The sequence below is a fragment of the Dinoponera quadriceps genome, unplaced genomic scaffold, assembly GCF_001313825.1.
Source record: "Dinoponera quadriceps isolate SergipeBrazil2010 unplaced genomic scaffold, ASM131382v1 scaffold4444, whole genome shotgun sequence".
In the NCBI taxonomy this organism is placed as follows: Eukaryota; Metazoa; Arthropoda; class Insecta; order Hymenoptera; family Formicidae; genus Dinoponera; species Dinoponera quadriceps.
The window spans coordinates 373563-395887 of record NW_014558991.1 but is presented as its reverse complement, the minus strand read 5'-3'; the positions used below and the strand labels follow the sequence as shown (position 1 = coordinate 395887).

The window sequence follows — 22325 nt, the reverse complement described above, 5'->3', positions numbered from 1 at the left end:
AATTGCGAGCGCCGACAATAGCTGTTCAGGTGAAAGGTTCTTGTTCGGGTAGTACCTAAAGGCCAAATCACACTAGCGATTGCCGATTGAATTGCGATTGCTTTTCAATCAACCGGAGCAAAGCAGCCCATTGAGATTAGTGACTGCTATTTAGAGAATGATCTATTTTATAATCGTTAATCACATAGTTTTTTATGTAATACGTTAGACCGCGTACTTCTCATATATTAGCTTTAAGGCCTATTTACGAAGATCGTAAACTTACCTTATGTCGGAACCTCATGTAAGAAATCGACGAATCACAATCGATTATTCTTCTATAATTCGACTGTGATTGGTCAATCTTTTACGGTTCCGTCACAAATTAACGACCTGCATAAATAGGCCTTAAGGCCCGTTAAACACAATTACATATTTTATGTTCCGTTGATTATCCTTTTAATTTTATTTCAAAAACATCAGCCTAATTTTACATAATGATTATTTATATTAAAACACAATGAAAAGCCATGTTCAGTTGATTGTTTAATCTTGATATGACAGAGAATAGTAATTTTACTTACTAACCTACATTTATCTAATTTACTTATCTTTCATCAAAAGTTTCGATTTTTGGTCGTGTCTCGATTTTTTAAGGTCGATATCCCGTAATTGGCTGATCGAGAGTTGGCCATCCTAATCGTGCGTACGTGCGTCCGTCCGTCCGTGCGTGCCCACGCCGCTTACGCCGGGCGAAACGAGGTCGGGGGGCGATCTCGGAAATTGCTCTGATTCTCGCGCGAGATCAGCTGTCGGCATTGTCGGCAGGGAGAAAGAGAGAGAGAGAGAGAAAGGGTGAACGAATGAGAGAGAGGAGATGCGCGAACGTAGCTGCGAATCGAGTTATCTCCGCGCGCCACCACTACGTGTGTGTGATGACGACGACGACGAGGGCGACGCGATGACACTGTGCGCTCTTTTTTTGGTCTGTTTTGACATTTGGCGAGTCAACATGGCGTCGCTGTGACACATGAGAGCCCGCAGCTTTCGCGGTTGTCGAGCAACAAGCTTTCGCCCGCTCTCGCGGAGCTGCTCCGCGTGCTCCGGTACGCGCGGACCACCGTGAGATTTCGCTGAGATTGTCCACGACGTGTCTTCGGCGACGGCGCGCAAAAGGCGCCGTGGACTCGCGCTCGTTCGACGGAGCGAGAGGGACAGATAGACAGAGAAAGAGAGAGAGATAGAGAGGGTCCGCGATTTCGGTGCGCGCTCCGCGACGGTAGGAAGTGTTTGGCCTCGCGCAACGAGACCTCACGCCTGCGTGCGCTGTGCGGTTATGTGTGCGAAATTATTGTTACGTAATCGTCACTCGAAAAATTCCGCGAGAGAACGAGATGCGGGTGAGCAGAGCGCTCTTTCTCTCCCTCTCTCTTTCGCTGTCGCTCTTCTCCGTTGACGCGAAACGGAGCGAACAAGCGGACCGACAGACGGACAGATAGGCAGGCGATCGCGAGAAAGCGTGTACGGTTCGTCTGGTTATACAGTTAGCTCTCTCGCGCGATTCACGTGACACTATTTTGACGTGTGCAGCTTCGCGTACGCGAGGACGGGGGTTCGCTGTTCGTTCTCTCTTTCTCGCTCACACACACCACGTCATAGCGCGCCACGATTCTCGTACGGTTCAGCACAGCGTACGGGCGGATATGATTCCGTATTCGGATGTATCGTGTGCGTGAGAGTGAGTGAATGAGAGAGAAAGAGTGAGAGAGAGAGAGAGAGAGAAAGAAAGCGAGCGAGAGAGAAAGAGAGAGAGAAAGAAAGACGGGGAAAAGGGAGATTAAGGTTAAGAGGGATTACAAGGTGCTCACAGATTTTCTCCGTTTGTACTGTGTCCAAGGTATGGGACGGTGAGTGCGAGAAGGTACGGTGCTCCGTAGGAAGTCAATAAAAAAAAAAGTTCATAGGGGGAAAAAGAGAGAGAGAGAGAGAGAGAGAAAGAGAGAAGCCACAGAGAGGTAGCACGGATGACAGCAGAAATAAAAGATGTTTGAGTCTCCGAGAAGTCTCCAGGAGGTGTGCATCGACTTCATCTGCGGTAACGTTCTAGGCTTATGCGAGGTACATCTAGGCGATACGAATGTGCATTCCCCCGGCGCTACCGTTTCCGGTGAGTGTCCCGCGAGCCGAGTGGATGAGCGAAAAGCGTCGTCCACCAGCTCTTGCGCTCTCGCGTGCTCCTCCCGCTCGCACGGCGGAATTAAAAACTGCATAAGTTTTAGATCGACCTGATATCTGTACAGTGAACAATAATAGCACAGAAGAATTCGCTTTTGATACTACAACAGGTAGAACATCGTCTAACGATGCTCCCACCAGCTCCGCGACTCGGCTTACCTTTAGGCATCCGGACGCCTTCTTGCCGGCCGAAGTGTCCGAGCAATTATTATCCAACCTATGTGAGAAGAAAACGTTATCCGACCTGACCATCACGCTCTTCGACTCCAAGACCACTAGGCTAAGGTGACAATAAGAGAGAGAGAGAGAGAGATATTCTTGTATTATTCTCCTTAAGTTTGTTTTCTATTCCTGCACTGGGACTGCACTAGAACTGAACTAGTGCAAGCCAGAATTGACAAGTGTGCAACCAAAGGGTAAAGAATGCTTTAATGTAAAAATAACATGGCATATTACATTGTAACTGCAGAATTGGACAGTTATTATTTTCAACTGGCTATGTTTTTAACTTATATATCTGAATGTTAAACACTCTGTATTAAAATATAAATATTGTAGTCTTTACAGTATCTAGGAGAGCTCCTACTTTCATACTTACTATTTAACTTTTGCTTTGATAGCTGTACAATAAATGTTTAAAGAACAAAGTTTCAAAATAGAAGCAGTAAAACATTGCAACAACTGCTTCAGTGCACACTTCTTGAGCTAATGCAGCCGATGCAGAAATAGAAAACACACTTATAGTGTCAGCTCTCCTCGGACTTGTATTTGAGAAAGCAATGCGAATGATGGTATACTCTTCGATTGGTTAATTTCTTCCTTCTTTCTAGGCACGTACGGCTGAAAGATGCGTCTACATTATCAGCTAAGGGCTTGAGGGTTCTCAAGCAGCATAAAGTTGTAGATTTAATAGTAAATGGACTTAAAATTACTGTTAACGATTTAATTAGCTGTCTAGGCGATTGGAGTTTACAAAATCTTAGGTCGCTAAGCGTAGCTAAAGGAAGCTTTATGGATTGTTCAAGGTTATTATCGAGCGCTACGCTCTTTCTTGCTGTCTGGCCTTTTTAAGTCGATCCAGAAGGACCCTCGTGACGATTGATATTGATATTTTTTGCACACGTTTCGTTATAGGCATTGCGTGGTAGTAACGTTAAGCAAATTGAGGGCACTTCATACCCTGAATGTCTCAGGAACAGAATTTAATAAACATGGCTTGGACATAGTAGTCGAAGATCTTCCCCTTTTAGAGAGCTTAGATATATCTTGTACGAGAGTCGACGATATAACACCACTAAGGAAATGTAAAGATCGTTTAAAGACATTAAATATGTATAATTTAAAGATAAGCGGTTGCGGTAACCTGATACCAGTGTTACTGGAGCTGAATGAATTAAGGCATTTAGACATTTCCGACGAGAAAGACGCACACGCTTTCGAAGTGTTCGCACCCGCTAGGCCAAAAATAACAGACTTTCTAAGGGCTCTGCATTGCATGCCACATTTGACAACTTTAGACTTATCGGGTGAGTAGCGTGCTAACTCGTGCAAAATTATCCGACAATATAATTTTCTACATCCTGTAATGTTGTTCGCAAAATCATAATTAACACAATATATAACTTATGGAGTGTATATCGTTAAATATGATACATTTGCTGTTTAGGTAAAGATGACATAAACCCGAAAGATTTAAAAAATTTCATTGCGTCGCACGTGCACCTGAGGTTCCTAGGATTAGTGCATTCTGACGCTTGCTACGACGAAAGTTTTATAGATCTGACACACGAGGATTACAGACCCGAGCTTGTTGTAAGTTGTCTCAACGCTGATAAATTAATTGTGCAAATACTGTGTCTATATAGTTATGTTCTATATAGTCTATAAAAAAACTGGGGTCGATACTTTGTTGCATTGTATTTTGTATTTAGATCTCTGAATCTCTTCTGGATATGTGCAATGGCGTTATCATCGAAAACAGTGTTGATTATACATTGTTATTGTCATTTACACGAAACTTGAATTCCTCATATCTCGTGCTATCTTATATTTTTTTTTATCGTTCGTAACGATATTGTTTTATTATTGGTCTGTTCTTTTTAACTGGCTGCACTTGTTCAAGAAATTTGCGCACATTGAAGCGTGAGAATTTCGTACGTACGCTTCATACGCTTCAATGTGTATGTAAATTTCTTGAACCAGTTGCAATCAATTCAATCAAAAAGAACAGACCATATATCATTATGTAATGCCACATTTTACATAGAGTTATATATTCTATTGTATCGTATATGTCACGTAAAGATTATCATTATGTTAGTATTTGATGTCATCAACTCCCTTCGAATGTTGATTTTATCAGGCGTGTTTTCTACAATCAATTTCCATTTGCAAATGCAGGAATTAATATCGATCTTAAAATCCAACTGAACAATGGGTAGTTTAAACGTAAATAGCTATATTGAAAAAAAAGTAAAGTAAATGTTCACTCAAAACAGGCAAATGGACACACAGAAATTACACATTATATCTGTCTTTTGCTTCAGATCAGTGGTACAGCAACAGAATCACAAATTTTGGAAGCCCTTAGAAGGTACACATACAGACCGATATACCTTCAGAAATGTCTGTTCAATTTGTTCCGTTTGACACCAAACTTTCTCGAGCCACGAGTCGATGTGATAAAATTAGTGTTACCCGGCATGAGAGAGCATCCGCAAGAATTTCGTGTACAAATGGCAGCTACCGCATGTATTTATAATCTAACGAAGGGCGAATTGGCCCTCATGATTCATCCGTCGATACTTAAGCAGATAGTCGAATTAACATTGTTGGCGATGGAATCATATCCGAATAATCATCAACTCCAAAAGAACACTCTGTTGACTTTGTGTAGCGATCGAATCCTGCAGGATGTTGCATTCGACAAGTATAGGTAGCTATGCATCAATTCACAACATAAACATGAATCTATACACCAACTGAGATTTCAATATCTTCCTCGCGAAATGCTTGTCCCTATTTTGCGTATTGTCTGTTGCAACATGCAGAATCCTCGACAATGATGAGTGCTTGGATCTTTTTGTGAATGGAAGTTGATAATACTGTGCAAGAGAGAATGTTGTACACGTAATTAAATAATTCTTTGGATTTAATAATGCAAGACAAATTTCTTGTATTGATATGTCTTGACATGTTTGTTATGTGCAAAAACGTTGAAATTTCATACACATATAATCTTACCTAAGACGGTGTTGAATGTCCTATAATGAAAAATTATATCGTTTTTTTTTTTATTTCACACAGCAAGTCATTCTGATTTTATTTATTTAGGCTAGCAATTATTCATTAATATTTCATTAACAATAACATTGCTCCTGATGTAACAAATAGAAACGCATTTACACCGATTGATCTTTTTATAAAAAACCAATGAAGCGTAAGTCGGCAATATTTTATCCATGTTGGACAGATATTGAAATTTCAGTGCAGTGAGTGTAGAGTGAACATACGGATGGCGCGCACGCAAAGCCAAAAGAGACGCTTTCGATTTGACAGATGTGCAAGATTAGTTATGAACTGCTTGTCGACGTTTGACGACGCGTCCATGAATCGAATGTCCGTGGCGATCTGCTCGATACTGGCGGCGAAAATCTCGACGGTGGAGACGTCCATGCTGGGCGCACAACCGCAATACATGTTGAAGCTGCTCGCGATGGTCCGTTCCAAAGTCGAGTCCAGGATAGTGGATATCACGATGAAATTCACACTGAGCGCCTTGTGGAACCTGACGGACGAGAGTGCCGTTACGTGCAAGGTCTTTCTCGATGAGGGCGGAATGGAACTGTTCCTCGAAGTGTTGGACAGCTTCCAGGGAGAGTCGAGCGTAGAGACTAAGGTTCTCGGTCTATTGAATAATATCGCGGAGGTTCGTACATCAGGTGTCATTAACAGTTGGATTACTCGCCAAGTTTACGCGAATAATAAATTTCGTAAGATAAAATCTTTCATAAGATGGAACCCTTCACAGTGATGAGATCTTTTACAATAATGAGGCTTTTCATAAGATGAAACCTTTTATAACGGTGAAATTTCGTACAAAATGCGATCTTTCGCAACGATGAAGTCTTTCACACAAGACGAAACCTTTCATAAGATGAATGATAAGGATATGCTGCGACGTACGTTGTAACGTTTTCTTTTTCGCACTGAACTGATTTCAGGTCGATCATTTGAGGCCACGGCTTATGCAGCCACGATTCATCAAGATGCTTTCAATGCTGCTCGACTCGGAGCACATCGATGTGTCTTATTTCGCGGCTGGTATCGCCGCGCATCTACTGAGCGATGGTCCTCGGTCTTGGTACAGTATGCCGTCGCAACCGAGCAGGGAGCAGTTGTTAGACCAACTGGTTCACGCTGTGACCCACTGGCAAACCCCGCAAGGGGAGATGGTTGCCTATCGTAGTTTCCAACCATTCTTCCCGCTGTTACGCTGCGCAGACGCATATCCGGTTCAACTCTGGGCGGTGTGGGCGATTCATCATGTATGCACAAAGAATCGTAAGTCCTCCAGGAATATCGTTTCCTAACTGTAGATTGAAATCAGAAATATAACAACTTGACGATATGATATACGCAAGTAAAAGACAAACAAACGGGTTCTTATACTCTATATTGGTATAATCGTATCTATTAATTATAGGATAACAATGATTGTATGTTGTTGCCATTATTCATTTTCGAGTAAAAAATAACGCACTAACGAGATACGAGCGATAACAAGCGCGTGTTTGTTTTCAGCGAAACGTTATTGCGTGATGTTGGTCAGAGAAGGCGGCGTAGAGACGTTAAAGCAACTGGAGAAAACGCATACGGAGTGCACGACGCAACCGAACTTGCAAAGTCTATGTCAATCGATCCTGGAGACGCTTGAATTAAATTCTTAACGATAGCTGTTGCTTTTCAATTTGAAAGTTAAATACCGCATGGTATTCTAGTCAATGTTTATCTTAATGCAATCCTCTATATCCTGTTCTTTAGACCAAATGAATTTAAAACGAAAAAGAAAGAATTATATAGCCATGGATATTTATATCACGGAGACAGACTGCAATCAAACTGCGACAAAACAAATATGTCCAAAATATTTTAATTGCAATCGAGGGGGAGTTAGTGAAACTCTGGCTAAACTCGCTAGATCTGAGAATTGAAGATCTGAATTGAGGGAAATAAGTATATATAAATATATATTGTACTGTTACAAATAAGATTGGTTCCGGAGAGAGAGACGTTTAAATTACTTATCAGTAGATATACGGAATAAGCTAATAGGTATATAATGAGAATTTATTACTTTAAAAGTAAATTACATAACTCTTAACGATACGATGTAGAGATATTAAATTAAGAGACGGAAGAGTGTGAGAGAGTAAATTTACTTAAAGAGGAAACAAAGAGTATGCATGCGCGCTAATTTATCTTCGTGAATAGTTCGTGTTATTATTAATTAACGCTTGCACTAATGTTTATGAAATATTTTGAAGTCTTATACGCGGACACAGCGACACGTTACAAACGTTCCAAGGTGTTTCTATGATTTATCTAGCAAAATACGGATGCCTCGAAATACGACTTATATTTCAGATTCTAGTCTAATTCCTATCTTAAATTGTGTATGATTGACTTGAGAATAATTGTACGTTTAAATTGTGCGCGGATGAATTGACGACACATGACTCGTAATTAGTGTAGTCGAGATATAAGGACGAAAATCGAACTAAGTTATCTTTTTTACGCGGTGCTTGCAATTAATGAAAATTTTGCTAACGAGTAATTGTATAGTTGATTTTGCATAGCGATGCAATTGTAAGAGACAAAAAGATATATAAATGATTAATATTATAGAACTGCTGCTGCTAACGGATAACGACAATTTACAAATTATTTTTAATGAATTTTGTTTTCTTAGGAAAAACGAAGTAAAGTTTTATTTATCATTAAAGTTTAAAGTACTACGAGAAATATGATGTATCAAATTGTCGACGAAGGAAAATTGTGGCAGAATTGGACGTCTCCGTGGATTCAAAGAGAGCGTAGTCGTGGAACATCCTACTAAAATATTCAACACGTTGACCGCCATTGTGACTGCCGCGTTTCACCACTGATTTACGCGAAAACGTAGCTAATTGCCAATTAACGAACAAATCATATAGCCAACAGAGAACTAAAAAAACAGTTTGCACGCGTTTTGTTCCGGATATCGAAATGTGAAAAATGAAATGTTTTCAAATTAGAAAATTTACATTTTTCATGAGTTCACGCTAGAGGAGAAGATTCATGACTACCTGAGTATTGATTATGAATCTTCCCTTCTAGCCTGAACTCGTGGAAAGTGTAAATTTTCTAATTAGAAAACAATTCACTTTTCACGTTTCCGCCCTAGGAGGAAAATTACTTGATCGATATCTTGATGATGAAGTTGGGAGCGCGTCAAATTGTTACGATTGCGGGTCACCGCTTACTACATGCAATTTTTATATGGTAATCGGTTGTGACAGAAGTCGAATGACAATACAGGACAGTTACAACAGTTTTTTTCTTATATACTTTAGAACACACAAAAAATACGACAAAGCGATCCTATTCATTCACGAACATGCACAATAGATGATCAGACAGCTATTAAAATTAGATTATGTATATGTCAAAATTACATGTATATGACAAATTACATGTATATGTAATTTTGACAGTTGTCTGACCACCTACTGCGCATGTTCGTAAATCATAGGTTCACTTTGCCGTATTTTTTGTGTTCCGAAATATGTAAAAAAAAAAACTTGCAACCGTCCTGTGACCGACTGTGTACATTGTATAAATATAGTATTATATTCTTACCTGATAGATGATAGAACTTTGGCTAACTCCGTTAACTTGGGCATTTAGTTAAGTTCTGGAACGAAATCCACATGGAAATTAGCATGGCAGTCAACGTGTTGACGTACAGTTTGGAACCTTAGACTGAAGTCTTCAATAATATATATAAATATGTACATATATATACTTTTCTGAAAGGTTACGCTAATCTTTGCTTTATTACGATCCAGCGCCTCCCGCGAGGCGACGGTATATGTGTACATGCGCGACGAAGTGTTACAAAGTAATTATTATTATTTTGTTGAATGTGTGTCATACTTTTTAACGCTTCAAATTCAGATCTTCAATCTATTTTGTTAACGATTACATTTCACGAAGTCTTCATTACTAAATATTGATAAAAAAAGGAGAAAAAACGTCTTAAACATTGATTGCGCATTATATGCCTTCAGAGATTATACAAAGGAGAAGAGAAAAAAGAAGAAATCAGAGAGTTTGTAATAAGAGAAATACATTTTAATATTTAGATTATATCTGTTATTAAAATATGATGAATTTATATAAACGAAATTTATTCTTCTGATATCATTACATGTTGATCTAAAATGTAAAAAAAAAATGAAAGCGTCAATTTGGACTGAATGTTAATAAACTATGCCAGCCTCTATGAGTTGTGCAATCTTTGAAGCGTCTCTTCGTTTTCCCAATAATAGCATAAACACATATGATTTATTATTAAGCTAAATAAACTATTAAATAAATTAATAAAATAACTAATAAAGTAGTGTAAACATTTCCAGAAGAATCTAAATGTTGGACTGAACAGGCGATAGTATGAAATCATGCTTATCTAAAAGTGTATACGCTCAAACAACACGTATGTCCAAAAGACGTCTTACGACATCTCAGGACGTCTTAATGTTATCTGGGCATCTTACGTAGAAGCAGGTACACGAAGTTCCTTACGTAAGCCAAGAAAATCTTTATTTACCACCCATTCATTTACATTTTTTTTTTCATAATACACATATCTCTTAATTACTTTTTTCTTTTCCTTAATGAAACGTAAAAATTGTTCATGAAATTTGTATCATTAGCACTCAATTGATGCTGATGCTGCGCCGCACCTGCAAAATACTTAGCGACATGGAAGTAACATTACGAAATGTGGCTCGATCGAATAATGTGTTGAAATTCGGCACTCCCCCTAACACCTTAGCACAGTCTCAGAAACATTAAGTTTTTTTTTTACACGCATTTTACAAATCATTAGTAGCAATAATGTGTTTCAGATTGAACTGAGGATGTATAGTTAGTTATTATCGAATAAATGAAAGTTGCATGTACGATCGGGAAAGAAGTATACAAATGCAGCGTGTGTCATACAACGAAGCGGCGTTGAAGTAATAATTCGCAACTGGCGCAACTTTCACTTATCATGCATACAAAATTCACTACAAATTATCGTTATATGATATTATTCTAAACATTCACTTTGTAGTTCAATTCTCCTCTTTTTTTTTTTCTTTTCCTTTTTCTCTCTTTTAATCATCGTCTCGTGACAACACTATGAGATCGAAGCGACACGGTGCACTTTTTTTTTTATATCCAGAGCAGGCGACATAAACATATATAGCGACTGTAAAATGATAAATTAAAATATATCGATATTAATATTCGGACAATTTCCTGTTCTATTTGCCATGGTCACACATCCGCCGTGTGTATCAGCCTTAATAACACGTAGATATTATACTATATTATCCCTACAGTTATATATTATCTGTATCGTTTTATATAAAAAAGAGACTACGCTATAATACGAACATGCTTATATGGTATATATAAACTTGATGTTGTAGCTATTAATTTTCTCTTTCTTCTCGATATCAAAGTACTTTTCAGTTTATCTTGGTTTCAAGTGTATCTCAATAATTGCCAGGGAACTTTTATACATATCTTTAAAAGATGCTATATAGGAACGGGGCTAAATTTAATATGCACTTTTGAATTTCAGTCGATTCTTAGTGGACTCGTATTATCATTTACTTAGCATTTATAAAAATTATTTATTCACTCAACCCGTAAAGAGCTTACTACGGTCAAGCAGTGGGGGATCAAGTGCACCCTGAATCATATCGCCATCGTCCGTGTGGATGTTGGAGTATCTCCTATGGACACTTCGAAAAAACACAGCCAGGTGTCGGAATACACTCGAATGCGTTTCGAGCTTTCGTGGAATCGATACGACGAAATCTTCCGGATTGTACTCATACTTTTCAAGTACTTTTCAAGTACGTCAAATATAAATAGCATCGAAATATCCGCGTGACGTTTAAATTTCAAGATACTCTACAACATTTTTCTCATACCTCAAGGTTACACTTCCAGATACTTTTCTTCCCGATTTTAATCGTTTTGATAATCCTATTGCACTACAGAGTTTCAATTATATATTGCACATACTGTACTTGGGGAAGTACTCATAAGAGATACTTTTATCTATCTAACACACTGAGGATGTTATCAATACTTTTTAGAGCGCATCTGATCTCCCACCTCCAAAGTTCGCTTCTGACGATCCGTAATTCGAGACGGGATCCGCAAGAGAATTCCACTTGTGAGGAAACATTCGAAGAATCGGGTTTGCGTCTTGCAGATGCACTTACATATGCATCTGCAAATCTTCAAGTGTTCGTTACGCGTTAAATTATAAATAGAATTCTATCTCGAATGCTATCACGAATTATAGAACGCCTGAAGTGCGGACTCAATAATATATTATATAAGGATAACAGTTTGTGTGTGAACCACGTACTAAGAATATACTTTTTTTTTTGTCGTGAATAAACATTTAATATTGTTTTCATACAAAATTAATGACGCAGTGTTTACGCTATTGAATCTTTTATGTGCGTAATTTGCACGTGCATACAATGATGGTAAAGATGATCGATAATCGAATTCATCTAATTCACGTAATTTCAACCGAACTCTCTAACTAAAATCGATCGTCTCTCCCCTCTCTCTCTTTCTCTCTGCTTTTGCTATCATAATTAATATATAAATATTTTATATTTCCCCACACAAAAATATACAATCGAAGCATATATAAATTGTAAAAAATAAAACAATCTGAAAATAGATTCCAAGGCTGATATGAATGGTCTAACTGAATTCAACAGAATTTGGCGTATATCATTACTGAAATTCTTAACTGATTGAACTACAATAGTGAATGATCGCTGACCTACATCTGTAGTTTTATATGATGATCTCATTAAATCAAATATCTTTAATTGTGCCCATCTTTCTCCAATTCTTAATTTTTTCTTTTGACATGATGTTTTTCTCTTTTTTTTCCCATCGTTTTTTTTTCTGTGGACATATGATAAGAATTTACTTTACTTAAATATCTCAGCCGCTTCTCAGTAGAATGCATGATGACAAATGTGCTTGTAAGTTTTTTGTGGCAACTGTTAAGTGTTCCACAAAAAAACTTACAATCCGTAATATTACGTCTCACAAGGCCATATTTTATACTTCCAATCTATACGCACACAAGTAATTCATATTCAGTTGACATTACTGAAAAACGGTAAACAATTTCCTTGTAACAAAAACGGTGAAAAATTCAATACGAAAAAGTAAAACCACAATTTCTCTCTCACGACATTTCATATGTTATCTTTTATACGGTATAGATTTTCTTTATGGCCAAGTGTCAATACTAATGTATCTAGATATCATATTTCGTTATATCCAATAAATAAAGTCCATAAGTAACCGTGAACTTCTTCGTGACTCTAGTTTTATTGGACATATAAATCATCAGGTTACAACTTCGATCATGTAGATACATCAGAGTAGTACACCAAAAGTTAAATCAAATAATGATCACTGTCAATAGGTTTGCCGTCTGTGTCGTGTTAAGAAATGACCAGCATAATCTTTTAATGGTTTTTTTTACGACGGAAGATTATTAATAGCTATCCGAATCGTTTCATTCGACATCAGAATCAATCTGTTAATCACAACTTCGTCAGAATTACTACGATACACAACTATTTCTGGTCCTTCCTTGTGAGTGGTAACAAAATGTACGAAAGTCATATTGTTCAAAGAAACGTTCTCGTTGCAATGCAAAAAGTGCTTCTGCAACTTATCATCTTCCCGTAATACTTGAGAAATCACAAGACACCCTCGACATAAGATGAACCAAGTGGCACTTGAACGATAATAAGAACGATAACAAATTTTTTTACCGAGAATCTTTCTTTGAACGAAAAACGCGTGTCACGGTGTACATAATCTTGAATAAAAACTTACCTGGACATTTGTAGAACGTCATCGTGCTTTAAAATGGTCAATATGGCATATAATATCCACGTCTGTAAGTCCTGCAGAGAAAAATTATAAAATGATTATTATTTACATCCTCCAGTAGCGACAATTGCCGAGACAACATCGATCATTACCTAGGCCGCCTAGTAGGTCTGTATCCAAAATATGCGCTTCCGCGAATAATTCCTCTAGTCATACCTCGATAACCTCGTGCACCTCTGGGACCCCTGCAAGCATACATATGAAATTAGAAATCAAATGATATAACAAAGGACGTCAAGAGTCAGTCACGGATCTAATTTGCATGTATTTGTAATTGTAATTGATTGAATTGTGAGTGGCCTGGAATTGTAATTATAATACTCTAAATAAAATATTACCTGTTTGTCATAGAGAAGCCAGGTTTATTCGTTCTCTTCGGCATTACTTTAATTTGACGTCCTCTGAACATAGATTCATCCATGGCCATCGCGGTTTGTACAGAGTCACGTTCAGCAAATTCAATGTAAGCGAAACCTTTAGGATGACCGTCGAATTTATTACACAGAATTGTCACTCTGTTGACACTTCCACAACCATGAAAATGTTGCTCTAATTCTTCTGCTGTGGCGCCATAGTCAACCTGTTTGAAAAAAATTAAGTATTAACTCCAACAACTTATGCATTATATCACATATTACGCAATATTATGCATTAGAAATATTGTGACATATGTGTGACGTAATGTACTTACATTGCCAACATAGATAGATCGGTTATCAACTTCCATTTTGTCTTCCAAAGACATATTTAATGGGCTTGCTGGAAAAAATTAAATAACAAATGTCATCACAATGATAATTGTAATATCTATTTATTCATGTATATATATATATATATATATATATATATATCTCATTGTTTTGTCAACAAATGCAACTGTAAATTTGCAAACTTACTAATACCAGGAGGACTACCCATGTTCATCTGTTTATCCACCTCAGATTGAAGCTGCTTTAATTTTTCAGCTTCTTCTTCCATTTCTCGAACCCTTGCTTTTATAGCCTCCAGCTCCTACATTATAGAAGATATTTAACTTCAAAATAAATATGGTTTCCTAAATAAGAAAATAGTATTAGAAAATAGTAATGACTCACAGGATCGTCAACATTTGCTTCATTTATTTCACGTTTTACACCATCACACTGCATGATGGCATCTCCATCTTGACCATTTTCAAGACCATCCAAACCATCAATATGATCGCTAGCTAAAAGATCAGATTCCGACATTTCTGAAACAAGATAACACACATGTTCAATTTAAATAAACATTCTGATCCACAAAAAGTCAGATATAGAGAAAATTGCATCTTTATGTGTACTAAAAATTATTGGTTAAAAAAAATTATATATATATATATATAAAATGTGTGTACAATTGTGCATTTCTTCTGATGAAATAAAGAAGAAATGAATTGATGTATGCAGCAATAAAAGACGTATATTTAATTTATTCCTAAATTAGTAAAGATACACATTTGCTAAGTGTACTTTGTATATCCACACTTATCGCTCGACCTCTATCATAGACGTACGACTAACTGTTCGGAATCATAACCAATACAAGGTTACCGTCTAACTACGATTCAGAAAGTTACGCTTGCAATTTACCACAATCAGGCACATAATCGGGCAAACATAGGGAGCACACAGATTCGTTGGCGGAAAAAAAACGTAAATATCGGTTATTCTCTCCCACAACTTGCAAGAATAGGATTCTTGGTCTCAGAATTAGGTGGAAATTGTGGGCGCCTCTCGGCCGAAATACTAAACAATATAGACAAAGCCGCAGTGAATGCAGAAGCGTCGTAAATTTAACGAGAAACGCACGAGCATCGAACCAGCGCGACACGATTGCTCGTCGGGCGACTATCGGCGATCGTCGAGGATCATGTCCCGTCTGTGAGCAGTCGATATTATATCGGTGCCGGGCACACGGAGACAATAAACAATAACGTGCCTGTGTAAACTTGTACACCGCTGTGTAGCACGAATTTCGTTTCCAAGCGACTCGTTCCTCCTCAACCGCCTTGGCGAGCTTAGATGATTGAATTGACGCGATCACCGTGTATGCGAGCGACACAGGCCTGCGCTAGTAGTTCCTGCACACAAAACGCGGCAATGCCGAGGAATAACGTGTGGCTCACTCAATGGCCTAGGCGACCTCTCGTTTTTCCGGAAATAGTACGAAGCGGTGGAAGACGATTGGCTGTCGCTCAAGTCGCGCCGCCTTCGAACGAGTGGAGAATTTAGGCCGGGTTTATAATAGATGCAATAAACTTTAAGGACCTGCGCGCACAATGGAAATATATTAGGAATAAATATTAAATATTAAGAATAAAAATTAGGAATAGTGTGATTGAACATATTGAACAATGGAAAAAGATGAAATATATGATAATTAAAATTAAAATTTGACCAATCAGATTAAAAGAATTTACTAAACTTGAAGTTAGTGAACTTTGCTCTGATTGATTAAATTGCAATCCAATCTCGATCTTAATTCGTAGTCTGATACGGGCAAAAGTTGCGTTCAAGAATCCACATTGTGTGCAAACCACTAAGCACCAGCTGTTCTGAAACACCCAAGCTTCATTTAGAAATATCGCTTTTTGGTGTACTTTTGTGATTTGTGATTTCAATCACTAAAGTCACGCAAACATACCAAAGAGTGATATTTCCAAATGTGGCCTAGGTGTTTCAAAACAACAAGTAGTAGTGTAGATTCCCGAACGCATCTCTAGCTTTAGTGGGTAAACGCTTCAGTGGTCAACAATCATCGCGCTAGTTCGATGTTCGTGCGTTTTTAGTTAGTTGCGTCGTTGCGAGCGTTAAGTAGAACTCGCCTTACTTAAACTAGTGCAGCCAATTCTACTATAAAGAGCAAACCTAAGGACAGCGTTATCTGAAGATGATATACAGCCAATGAAACGGCCCTGTGTTAATGCAAATAAGTGCTAATAAAAATTCCGTTTCCATTTCCTTGCACCTTCCATTTCAACATAGGGATTTCCGTGTTGAACTTATGCCTAGCTATATGTAATGATTTTGTATCAAATGTGTGTATATATATATATGTGTGTGTTTCAAGTGCCAAAATAGTCATAGATATTATAATTTTATCTTTGACCTAAACAGGAAGTAATCAAAACTCTTGATTACTTGATTGACTCTTTATTTAAAAGGCATATTTTTAGCAATCATTTAGTTTCTGAGTTACGCTGCACAATAAATAGTCATTTAACCAGTAGACAAGTATGGAGAAAAAACCGAAGATTGTTGTCTTCGATTTAGGTAATTATATATATATATATATATATATTTATATATGTATTTTTTTTTGTTTATAATAATTCCCTTAAATAAAGATATAATATTTCAGATTATACCTTGTGGCCATTCTGGGTTGATACGCATGTAACTCCTCCATTCAAGAAAAAGTTTGTATAATCTTTTTTGTAGTTAGAAAATAATACAACATCTTAATAATTCCTCCAATTTAAATAAAGTGTAATTTTAGGTCTGATAAAATAGTAGATTTACAAGGTCATAGCATAAAATATTATTCTGATGTACCTGATGTTTTAAAACAATTATTCGACCAAGGATATGAACTTGGTATAGCATCACGTACTACAGAAATAAAAGGTGCCAAACAATTATTACATCTGTTCGGCTGGGACAAATACTTCAAGTACATTGAAATTTTTCCTGGTAGCAAGGTTACACATTTTTCCAAGTAAGTTTTATACAAAGCCTCCTCATTGTTGCACAGCATTCTCGAAGAATATATAAATTAATTGAGCTATAATGCTTTTAGCATCCATAAGAATTCTAAAACCGATTACAAGGACATGCTCTTTTTTGACGATGAGCACAGAAATATCGTGGACGTGGCCAAACTTGGCGTGCATGCTGTGCTGGTCACAGATGGTGTGACTCTTCATCAGTTAGAAGAGTCGTTAAGAGCATTCAGTAAACGATGATTACTTAACATACTAGATCGTTTTAATTAAATATTGTACATTTAATTTATGTAATCTTTAATAAATATTTATTTTGTAAAACAAAATTGTCGTGTATTAACAACAGAACGCGAAATTCATATTAACCAATTATCCTTTGATAAAACTGCACTGGACTATTGACGGCGGCATTGTCAGCGTTGTCTTTGCGTACAAGTTTTAAAAATCCTGTGCAAAGCATTTCCGGACTTTTAATAGCTACATTATTTAAGAGCTTCTCTGTTTCATCTTCAGTTAATGAAGCATGTAGAAGATTTCTAAGTGTATTCACATCAAAATCTTTGAAAGGACAACCACCCTCGTATGTTGTCCCGCTGATACCTGCCTGCAAAGATTGCAACATTAAAAAAATGAGTAAATGAACTATCTGAATGTTAAAATTTGTGTTTTATAAGATTTCAAGTTATCTTCACACTCACGCAAATTTGATCACAACCGGGTGTTCTATAGTTTCTTCGGGATCCCTCTAAACCGTACATATGTCTAATGCTGTACACGAATTTCTTCTCGTTGGCCTGCCAATTGTGCGAACATACTGAGGCACAGGTATGTGGTTTGGAATATTCCTGTCTCCAAAATGCGATTGAATCTTCCAGTTTCATCCCGATCTCTTTTAGAAACAGGCTATAGTACAAGCGCGCATAGTGACTAAGACGGTGTCTGCTTTTTAACACGGAATGCAAATGTCGCATACACGGCGGAAATCTTTCCGACTCTGCATCTATGTTCCCGATGGTTATTCTCCCGTGAACAGTGCCTTCCTTGAAAAGGTAAGACTGAACTTTTTCACTCAAAAATTGTAATCTCAGATCACGTTTCACAGTGTACTGTGCCTGTTTCTTCATGAGATTCAATTCATTGATTAAATATGTACAGAATAAGGACTGAAGTACTTTCTTCCAAGTTGAACAGGGTGTAATAACATATCCATTGTTAAGGACTAGTTCCCGTTCTTTTACCAGGTCTGGTACTATCTCAAATTTCACTGAAATTTGTAAATACAGTGTCACAAAATTTTTGTTTAATATAAATTGCACATATATGTGTAAATAGATATACCTGTACATACCTTTATATACAAATTCATTACAATTTTGACAATTTGATACCAGATGTTTGAAAGTCAACGGTTGCGAGTAGAATTTGCAGAACTCAATCAGAGTTGTTTCAGTTGCATTACCATGACCTTTGTATAACTGCACTCTCCATATAATTTGTTTGAATAATTTATATAATTGTCTAGGTGATGTATTGTCTAATCTATGTCTAAATAACAATGATTCTTTGGAAATCCAGTATATCCATAGATCTGAGGAAACACAAGCCAATAATCTGAAACAGAAAATAATAAATAATCCAAAACAGATATATGAATTTTTATATAAATTGTACTATAAAATTTACTATATGCTATTAAAAATAATTAATTGATATGTGAATACCTTAGCACAAAGTGTCCAATTTCATCATAAGCAGAATTTTCTAATAAATATTCAAACTTGCCATCGAATTCATCAGTAGTTTCTTCATGCAAACGCCTTAAATAATTTAGTCTGGTTAAAACACAATCTTCTAAAATGTAAAAAGGTACCTCTCCATTTGGTGGAATAACGTAAAACATTTTGTGCTAGTCAACTATTACATAATTGTAAAAATCACGTTAAATAATCTTGAGAATATATTTTTAAAAATATTCCAACCATCGTCCTATTTAAGTAGAGAGCACAATTTCGCAATTGGCGGAGAAATATACAAATACATAAAATATACATAAAATATACAGGATTCAAATCCTTTTTATAAATTTAAGAATCGTGCATCTTAACAAAGTTTTCTCGTTTTATACATATTCAACATAATTATTCGACTTCGAACTTTGACATCACTCAGTCTACTTGGATTCATTCACACTCATATTTATTATTTTTGGAATTCTTATATTCCTTTCGGAATATTTGCCTTTTTCAAGCCACAACGCCACGCACTATTTCTTTCTTCTGGCTCCGACCGAAGTTTAAAGCAACAGCTGATTGTACGTCGTCTACTACAGAAAGAAATATCCCCAACTAAGACCCTAGGAAGTGAGGTCTCTCATTGGTCGCCGCTCGTGCACCGACGTATCGATGTTTCCGATCACAGCGATTTTATCAATGTGACAGTCGCAAAATGTGACAATTTCGACCCGGTGAATATTTAATAGAATTCCATAAATAACTTGATCTAATTAACTTCGAATTATTGTAATTATTAGGGTCGGCTAAGTTAATTTTTTCTTTTAACCAAGTTAAGTTAAAAGTTGATCGCTGTAAATTAACTAAGTTTACATTAAAAGTTACATTAATAAAATAACTTAATTAAGAGTTAAGTTAAAATGAAATTAGCTTTATCAAAGTTAAAAGTTTAAAAGAGAAAGTTTGAGTTAAAAGTTATTTACTATTCAACACTGATAATTATTTAAACCAAGGGGATCGCGCGCACATGCGCACCGAACTTATCGAAGTATTCGAGAAACTCAATCGCTGCAACGTTCAGTAGATTGCCGAACGGTTCGTGGCGCGCGGGCATTCGTAAATCCGTTCAGCATTCGTCGCGATTTTCCTCACCCGGGGTGAGTTTCGTCCGCCGAATCGTCGCCGGGAGTGCCGGAAGCGAGTTTCGCGCGTTTGTCGCGATAAATTATCGCTTGACAGACACTGAGAGCGGGTGTGTGGCGAAATGACCCGTCGGCAGGCAACAAGTTCGTTGGATCATGGAGGCTCGTTTGCACCGCCGTATGCCGTGTACCTGCTTGCTTGCATTTTCGACCTTCCAGAGACTAATATCACGCACGAAACATCGAAGTCAGTGCGGTAAGCGAGTTTCGTGCTCTCATTGTGGCGAAATTTCGCCGAATATTCGCCAAAATCGCACATTCCGCGCGATCGACCGTTACGGGCTGCCGAGTGAAGTATCGCGCGGAACCGAGCTGTTCCGAGTTTCTCATTCGTTGAGATGTTCATAACGGCCGTGGCAAGTCAGTAATCGTAAGCTGCTGCGCCGTAACTCTGACGATTTCGGCTCGTTAGAATCGCGAATCATCGTCGGGAATGCCGAAAAATAGCTTCGCGCGTTCGTGGCGACGTGAATAACGTCGGGCAGCCGACGGTCGCGAGTATCTCGCGAAGTCATCCACCGGGAGGGTCGAACGGACTATCGCTCGCATGTCGTATCGTGTCGTTTCGAAGTGCCATTTTCTCGGAACATTTTTCAATCCGAAGGCGAGTCTCGCGCGTGGACTATCAGTGGCAGCGACGGGCGAGCGATTTGGCATGTTTTTCGTGGTAACAAAGTGGACTTAAACAGTTGCCAATAATCCGAGATTCCGGGAACCGCTCATGCTACGCGGGTTCCGAGAAAAAGTGGGGCTGATAAGGTTTTGCGTGTTCATCGTGAGATGGCTCCACGAGACTGAGATCGCTGCTTTATCGACGAGGGGAAAGTCGGTAAGTACCGGTAAAACAGATAGTCTGTTTTACCGTTTTTTTTTTAGCTGAACTGATTACGCTAGTTCAAGACATTTAATATACATTCAAACGTATGTACGAGATTCTCACGTTTCGTGCGTAAATTTCTCCATATTATTTTTCAATAATTTTTAACTCAGATTCAAATTTCTTCACTCTTTTTTAATGATTCCTCGGATTTTTTTACTCCCCTCTTTTATACATTTATGAAGTATCCCGGATTCGGGGCTAGGAAATCGGGTCATCTTACTTTTCTGTATTGGGTTGTGTATTCCATGCCGGGGCATTTAAATCTGATATAAAGCGATTGGTTTCTTTACAATGTATGAACGATACGCGGATTGTCTGGAGCTATAAATCAAAATAAATATAATGTGTAGCATCTGAAAAGTACATCGTTGCATTCTATAAACTTGGCGCGGAGATTTCTTTCCGCAATACGTTGCTATAATTAAGATTTATTACATTTAGATTTATAATAAAATTTTAACTTAACGATGAGTTCAATTAAATTAATTTAACGTGATTATAAATCTAAATATAATTTCATCATGAGAGGATATATAAATATTATTGATATTGTGATTATTATAGATTGAACGAAATCTAAATTTCCCTCTATATGTATTGATTATCAACATACTCACATGTTAAATTAAAATTATATATGCGTCAAATATTTGGATAATAAAGCATATAATTCAATATTAACTTCATAATATTGCATTGTTGTCATCAAGAAAGGCGTCATAGATGCGTGTAAATACCTACGTTGCGGCGATACCATGCTTCTTTAATAGATAATAATGACAATGGATAATAGAACTTACACATACACAAGTGTTGCATGTTGTTTGCCTTTTAATGAGATACACGTGTAAGTTATTTAAATGATATGTTCGGGTCTACGGCAAAATTCACGTTTTCCCGGTGGAATTCGTTCACAATCGCGTGTGCGCACAGCGTTCGAGCTGGGTGAACTTTACGGCAAAGTCGAAATTGATAAATTTGCTTGGGAATCAACGATCATGGGACGTCGTTCGATCGTTATCGATTGCACTAGTATAGTGAATTCTATGCGTTTCTCTCTCTCTCTCTCTCTCTCTCTCTCTCTCTCTTTCTTTCTTTCTCTCTTTCTCTCTTTCCCTATTTAAAGCAAGAATAGTCAAAGAACAACACACACGTTGCACGTTCGCGTTTGTCGTCAGGGATACACTTTAATTGCTATAAAGTGCCGTACATGACTAGTTAGTCTAGGTGGTAAATATAATGTGCCGTGCATATATGTATATGTGTGTGTATACACGCACACCCCCCCC

General features: G+C 37.5%; 4 protein-coding genes across 17 annotated transcripts; 2 read left to right on the top strand and 2 right to left on the bottom strand.

Annotated features, from left to right (window-relative positions):
- Positions 1–885: 885 nt before the first annotated feature.
- Positions 886–9780, top strand: LOC106750030 (protein zyg-11 homolog B-like). 12 transcript variants are annotated; one of them, XM_014630058.1, is made up of 10 exons: positions 886–964; positions 1877–2146; positions 2259–2499; positions 3045–3239; positions 3349–3740; positions 3881–4026; positions 4761–5149; positions 5773–6142; positions 6438–6777; positions 7018–9763. In XM_014630058.1, exons 2-10 carry the CDS (start codon positions 2023–2025, stop codon positions 7161–7163), a joined length of 2343 nt encoding a protein of 780 aa, XP_014485544.1. In that variant the 5' UTR covers positions 886–964; positions 1877–2022; the 3' UTR covers positions 7164–9763. The 12 variants fall into 12 exon arrangements, with proteins under 12 accessions (XP_014485544.1, XP_014485542.1, XP_014485543.1 ...); XM_014630056.1 differs by lacking the exon at positions 886–964 and adding an exon at positions 972–1085 and having other exon boundaries at positions 7018–9780; XM_014630057.1 differs by lacking the exon at positions 886–964 and adding an exon at positions 972–1101 and having other exon boundaries at positions 7018–9780.
- Positions 9781–13422: 3642 nt separating this feature from the next.
- LOC106750034 (polyadenylate-binding protein 2-B) lies at positions 13423–15645 on the bottom strand. Of its 3 annotated transcripts, none has more exons than XM_014630065.1 (7): positions 15439–15645; positions 14574–14710; positions 14376–14490; positions 14171–14238; positions 13818–14059; positions 13572–13664; positions 13423–13493 (listed from the first exon to the last, which is right to left on the bottom strand). In XM_014630065.1, exons 2-7 carry the CDS (start codon positions 14706–14708, stop codon positions 13460–13462), a joined length of 687 nt encoding a protein of 228 aa, XP_014485551.1. In that variant the 5' UTR covers positions 14709–14710; positions 15439–15645; the 3' UTR covers positions 13423–13459. The 3 variants fall into 3 exon arrangements, with proteins under 3 accessions (XP_014485551.1, XP_014485553.1, XP_014485552.1); XM_014630067.1 differs by lacking the exon at positions 15439–15645 and adding an exon at positions 15309–15392; XM_014630066.1 differs by lacking the exon at positions 15439–15645 and adding an exon at positions 15090–15287.
- Positions 15646–16561: 916 nt separating this feature from the next.
- LOC106750019 (magnesium-dependent phosphatase 1-like) lies at positions 16562–17550 on the top strand. Its single transcript, XM_014630023.1, has 4 exons — positions 16562–16772; positions 16861–16918; positions 16999–17217; positions 17299–17550. Exons 1-4 carry the CDS (start codon positions 16736–16738, stop codon positions 17462–17464), a joined length of 480 nt encoding a protein of 159 aa, XP_014485509.1. The 5' UTR covers positions 16562–16735; the 3' UTR covers positions 17465–17550.
- Positions 17505–19537, bottom strand: LOC106750018 (probable DNA primase large subunit). Its single transcript, XM_014630021.1, has 4 exons — positions 18946–19537; positions 18573–18835; positions 17923–18488; positions 17505–17828 (listed from the first exon to the last, which is right to left on the bottom strand). Exons 1-4 carry the CDS (start codon positions 19122–19124, stop codon positions 17586–17588), a joined length of 1251 nt encoding a protein of 416 aa, XP_014485507.1. The 5' UTR covers positions 19125–19537; the 3' UTR covers positions 17505–17585.
- Between the last annotated feature and the right edge of the window lie 2788 nt (positions 19538–22325).